The sequence below is a fragment of the Salmo salar genome, chromosome 08 (genome assembly GCF_965601325.2).
Source record: "Salmo salar chromosome 08, fSalSal1, whole genome shotgun sequence".
Lineage (NCBI taxonomy): Eukaryota > Metazoa > Chordata > Actinopteri > Salmoniformes > Salmonidae > Salmo > Salmo salar.
In genome coordinates, this window is record NC_138298.1 from 38,874,001 (window position 1) to 38,880,000 (window position 6,000).

Genomic DNA, 6,000 nt, shown 5'->3' on the forward strand with positions numbered 1-6,000 from the left:
ACATCATTATGATGGAAACAAACATCATTATGATGGAAACAAACATCATTATGTTGGAAACAGCCCTGATGTTGGAAACAAACATCATTATGTTGGAAACAAACATCATTATGTTGGAAACAAACATCATTATGATGGAAACAAACATCATTATGATGGAAACAAACATCATTATGATGGAAACAGCCCTGATGTTGGAAACAAACATCATTATGTTGGAAAACAGCCCTGATGTTGGAAACAAACATCATTATGTTGGAAACAAACATCATTATGTTGGAAACAAACATCATTATGTTGGAAACAAACATCATTATGTTGGGAAACAGCCCTGATGTTGGAAACAAACATCATTATGATGGGAAACAAACATCATTATGTTGGAAACAGCCCTGATGTTGGAAACAAACATCATTATGTTGGAAACAAACATCATTATGTTGGAAACAAACATCATTATGTTGGAAACAAACATCATTATGATGGAAACAAACATCATTATGTTGGAAACAAACATCATTATGATGGAAACAAACATCATTATGATGGAAACAAACATCATTATGTTGGAAACAAACATCATTATGATGGAAACAAACATCATTATGTTGGAAACAAACATCATTATGTTGGAAACAAACATCATTATGTTGGAAACAAACATCATTATGTTGGAAACAAACATCATTATGTTGGAAACAAACATCATTATGTTGGAAACAAACATCATTATGTTGGAAACAAACATCATTATGTTGGAAACAAACATCATTATGATGGAAACAAACATCATTATGTTGGAAACAAACATCATTATGATGGGAAACAGCCCTGATGTTGGAAACAAACATCATTATGATGGAAACAAACATCATTATGTTGGAAACAAACATCATTATGATGGAAACAAACATCATTATGTTGGAAACAAACATCATTATGTTGGAAACAAACATCATTATGATGGAAACAAACATCATTATGTTGGAAACAAACATCATTATGTTGGAAACAAACATCATTATGTTGGGAAACAAACATCATTATGATGGAAACAGCCCTGATGTTGGAAACAAACATCATTATGATGGAAACAAACATCATTATGTTGGAAAACAGCCCTGATGTTGGAAACAAACATCATTATGATGGGAAACAGCCCTGATGTTGGAAACAAACATCATTATGTTGGAAAACAGCCCTGATGTTGGAAACAAACATCATTATGATGGAAAACAGCCCTGATGTTGGAAACAAACATCATTATGTTGGAAAACAGCCCTGATGTTGGAAACAAACATCATTATGATGGAAAACAGCCCTGATGTTGGAAACAAACATCATTATGATGGAAACAAACATCATTATGTTGGAAACAAACATCATTATGATGGAAACAAACATCATTATGATGGAAACAAACATCATTATGATGGAAACAGCCCTGATGTTGGAAACAAACATCATTATGTTGGAAACAAACATCATTATGTTGGAAACAAACATCATTATGATGGAAACAAACATCATTATGTTGGTAAACAAACATCATTATGTTGGAAACAAACATCATTATGATGGAAACAAACATCATTATGTTGGTAAACAGCCCTGATGTTGGAAACAAACATCATTATGTTGGAAACAAACATCATTATGATGGAAACAAACATCATTATGTTGGTAAACAGCCCTGATGTTGGAAACAAACATCATTATGATGGAAACAGCCCTGATGTTGGAAACAAACATCATTATGTTGGAAAACAGCCCTGATGTTGGAAACAAACATCATTATGATGGAAACAGCCCTGATGTTGGAAACAAACATCATTATGTTGGAAACAAACATCATTATGTTGGAAACAAACATCATTATTATGGTAAACAGCCCTGATGTTGGAAACAAACATCATTATGTTGGAAAACAGCCCTGATGTTGGAAACAAACATCATTATGTTGGAAACAAACATCATTATGTTGGAAACAAACATCATTATGTTGGGAAACAGCCCTGATGTTGGAAACAAACATCATTATGTTGGAAACAAACATCATTATGATGGAAAACAAACATCATTATGATGGAAACAAACATCATTATGTTGGAAACAAACATCATTATGTTGGAAACAAACATCATTATGTTGGAAACAAACAGCATTATGTTGGAAACAAACATCATTATGTTGGAAACAAACATCATTATGTTGGAAACAGAGTCACATTTATTTATTTTCCAAGTTGTAGCACACCATATTTTTCATCCAGCAGGTTTTTAAAGCACCAAACAGTTTAGTCTGTTACGCTACTGCTATCGTCTCGGGTAATTGATATGGGATGTATTTTAACTCCACGTGTAAGTTTTATTAGGTGGGTACACACTGATATGTACACACACAATATTGTAATAATCCATCATGTTTATTGTCCCTCAGGTGGTTTCCCTCCTCCTATGACAGGTATGTCCTCATCACTACAGTATACAGTGAGGGGAAAAAAGTATTTGATCCCCTGCTGATTTTGTACATTTGCCCACTGACAAAGAAATGATCAGTCTGTAATTTTAATGGTAGGTTTATTTGAACAGTGAGAGACAGAATAACAACAACAAAATCCAGAAAAACGCATGTCAAAAATGTTATAAATTGATTTGCATTTTAATGAGGGAAATAAGTATTTGACCCCTCTGCAAAACATGACTTAGTACTTGGTGGCAAAACCCTTGTTGGCAATCACAGAGGTCAGACGTTTCTTGTAGTTGGCCAACAGGTTTGCACACATCTCAGGAGGGATTTTGTCCCACTCCTCTTTGCAGATCTTCTCCAAGTCTTTAAGGTTTCGAGGCTGACCTTTGGCAACTCGAACCTTCAGCTCCCTCCACAGATTTTCTATGGGATTAAGGTCTGGAGACTGGCTAGGCCACTCCAGGACCTTAATGTGCTTCTTCTTGACCCATTCCTTTGTTGCCTTGGCCGTGTGTTTTGGGTTATTGTCATGCTGGAATACCCATCCACGACCCATTTTCAATACCCTGGCTGATGGAAGGAGGTTCTCACCCAAGATTTGACGGTACATGGCCCCGTCCATCGTCCCTTTGATGCAGTGAAGTTGTCCTGTCCCCTTAGCAGAAAAACACCCCCAAAGGATAATGTTTCCACCTCCATGTTTGATGGTGGGGATGGTGTTCTTGGGGTCATAGGCAGCATTCCTCCTCCTCCAAACACAGCGAGTTGAGTTGATGCCAAAGAGCTCCATTTTGGTCTCATCTGACCACAACACTTTCACCAGTTGTCCTCTGAATCATTCAGATGTTCATTGGCAAACTTCAGACGGGCATGTATGTGCTTTCTTGAGCAGGGGGACCTTGCGGGCGCTGCAGGATTTCAGTCCTTCACGGCGTAGTGTGTTACTAATTGTTTTCTTGGTGACTATGGTCCCAGCTGCCTTGAGATCATTGACAAGATCCTCCCGTGTAGTTCTGGGCTGATTCCTCACCGTTCTCATGATCATTGCAACCCCACGAGGTGAGATCTTGCATGGAGCCCCAGGCCGAGGGAGATTGACAGTTCTTTTGTGTTTCTTCCATTTGCGGATAATCGCACCAACTGTTGTCACCTTCTCACCAAGCTGCTTGGTGATGGTCTTGTAGCCCATTCCAGCCTTGTGTAGGTCTACAATCTTGTCCCTGACATTCTTGGAGAGCTCTTTGGTCTTGGCCATGGTGGAGAGTTTGGAATCTGATTGATTGATTGCTTCTGTGGACAGGTGTCTTTTATACAGGTAACAAACTGAGATTAGGAGCACTCCCTTTAAGAGTGTGCTCCTAATCTCAGCTCGTTACCTGTATAAAAGACACCTGGGAGCCAGAAATCTTTCTGATTGAGAGGGGGTCAAATACTTATTTCCCTCATTAAAATGCAAATCATTTTATAACATTTTTGACATGCGTTTTTCTGGATTTTTTTGTTGTTATTCTGTCTCTCACTGTTCAAATAAACCTACCATTAAAATTATAGACTGATCATTTCTTTGTCAGTGGGCAAACATACAAAATACAGTATATCCTCCTCCTCACTACAGTATATCCTCCTCCTCCTCACTACAGTATATCCTCCTCCTCCTCCTCACTACAGTATATCCTCCTCCTCCTCCTCACTACAGTATATCCTCCTCTTCCTCCTCAATACAGTATCTCCTCCTCTCCCTTCTCAATACAGTATCTCCTCTTCCTCCTCAATACAGTATATCATCCTCCTCACTACAGTATATCGTCCTCCTCCTCCATACAGTATCTCCTCCTCCTCCTCAATACAGTATCTCCTCCTCCTCCATACAGTATCTCCTCCTCCTCCTCACTACAGTATCTCCTCCTCCTCCTCACTACAGTATCTCCTCCTCCTCCTCAATACAGTATATCATCCTCCTCACTACAGTATTTCCTCCTCCTCCTCACTACAGTATATCATCCTCCTCCTCACTACAGTATATCATCCTCCTCCTCACCACAGTATCTCCTCCTCCTCCTCCTCACTACTATAACGTCTCTGTCTCCAGGTGGCTACCCTCCTCCTATGCCAGGTGTGGTGTCTCCATGGCCTCCTATGATGGACCAGTCTAAACAGTGGGACTACTACCCTCCAGGTAAACCAGTCTAAACAGTGGGACTACTACCCTCCAGGTAAACCAGTCTAAACAGTAGTACTACTACCCTCCAGGTAAACCAGTCTAAACAGTAGTACTACTACCCTCCAGGTAAACCAGTCTAAACAGTAGTACTACTACCCTCCAGGTAAACCAGTCTAAACAGTGGTACTACTACCCTCCAGGTAAACCAGTCTAAACAGTGGGACTACTACCCTCCAGGTAAACCAGTCTAAACAGTAGTACTACTACCCTCCAGGTAAACCAGTCTAAACAGTAGTACTACTACCCTCCAGGTAAACCAGTCTAAACAGTAGTACTACTACCCTCCAGGTAAACCAGTCTAAACAGTAGTACTACTACCCTCCAGGTAAACCAGTCTAAACAGTAGTACTACTACCCTCCAGGTAAACCAGTCTAAACAGTAGTACTACTACCCTCCAGGTAAACCAGTCTAAACAGTAGTACTACTACCCTCCAGGTAAACCAGTCTAAACAGTAGTACTACTACCCTCCAGGTAAACCAGTCTAAACAGTGGGACTACTACCCTCCAGGTAAACCAGTCTAAACAGTAGTACTACTACCCTCCAGGTAAACCAGTCTAAACAGTAGTACTACTACTCCTCCAGGTAAACCAGTCTAAACAGTAGTACTACTACCCTCCAGGTAAACCAGTCTAAACAGTAGTACTACTACCCTCCAGGTAAACCAGTCTAAACAGTAGTACTACTACTCCTCCAGGTAAACCAGTCTAAACAGTAGTACTACTACCCTCCAGGTAAACCAGTCTAAACAGTGGTACTACTACCCTCCAGGTAAACCAGTCTAAACAGTAGTACTACTACCCTCCAGGTAAACCAGTCTAAACAGTAGTACTACTACCCTCCAGGTAAACCAGTCTAAACAGTAGGACTGCTACCCTCCAGGTAAACCAGTCTAAACAGTAGTACTACTACCCTCCAGGTAAACCAGTCTAAACAGTGGGACTACTACCCTCCAGGTAAACCAGTCTAAACAGTAGTACTACTACCCTCCAGGTAAACCAGTCTAAACAGTAGTACTACTACCCTCCAGGTAAACCAGTCTAAACAGTAGTACTACTACCCTCCAGGTAAACCAGTCTAAACAGTGGGACTACTACCCTCCAGGTAAACCAGTCTAAACAGGAGGGTGGTATAGACAATGTATTTATTTAATGTGATCAGTGGTAGATCTATGTAATAGCAGAAGTTAAAGGTCCTATCTGATTGAGCTGACGTATGCAGCGGTTACCGTGACTACGGTGTCCGTGAACACAGGAACATTGCCTTTAACAGGGTCATAGCTGACAAAGCAGGTTCAGATTGAATCCCAG

The 6,000-nt window shown here is 40.0% G+C and overlaps 1 protein-coding gene across 2 annotated transcripts in view; it reads left to right on the plus strand.

Annotated features, from left to right (window-relative positions):
• LOC123733198 (pre-mRNA 3'-end-processing factor FIP1) overlaps positions 1-6,000 on the plus strand; it is a 34,570-nt gene that overhangs the window by 24,095 nt on the left and 4,475 nt on the right. For both annotated transcript variants that reach the window (XM_082978663.1, XM_082978661.1), the window contains exons 15-16: positions 2,440-2,463; positions 4,559-4,645. In XM_082978663.1, coding sequence (XP_082834789.1) covers positions 2,440-2,463; positions 4,559-4,645 — 111 coding nt within the window. The remainder of the gene's footprint in view (positions 1-2,439; positions 2,464-4,558; positions 4,646-6,000) is intronic.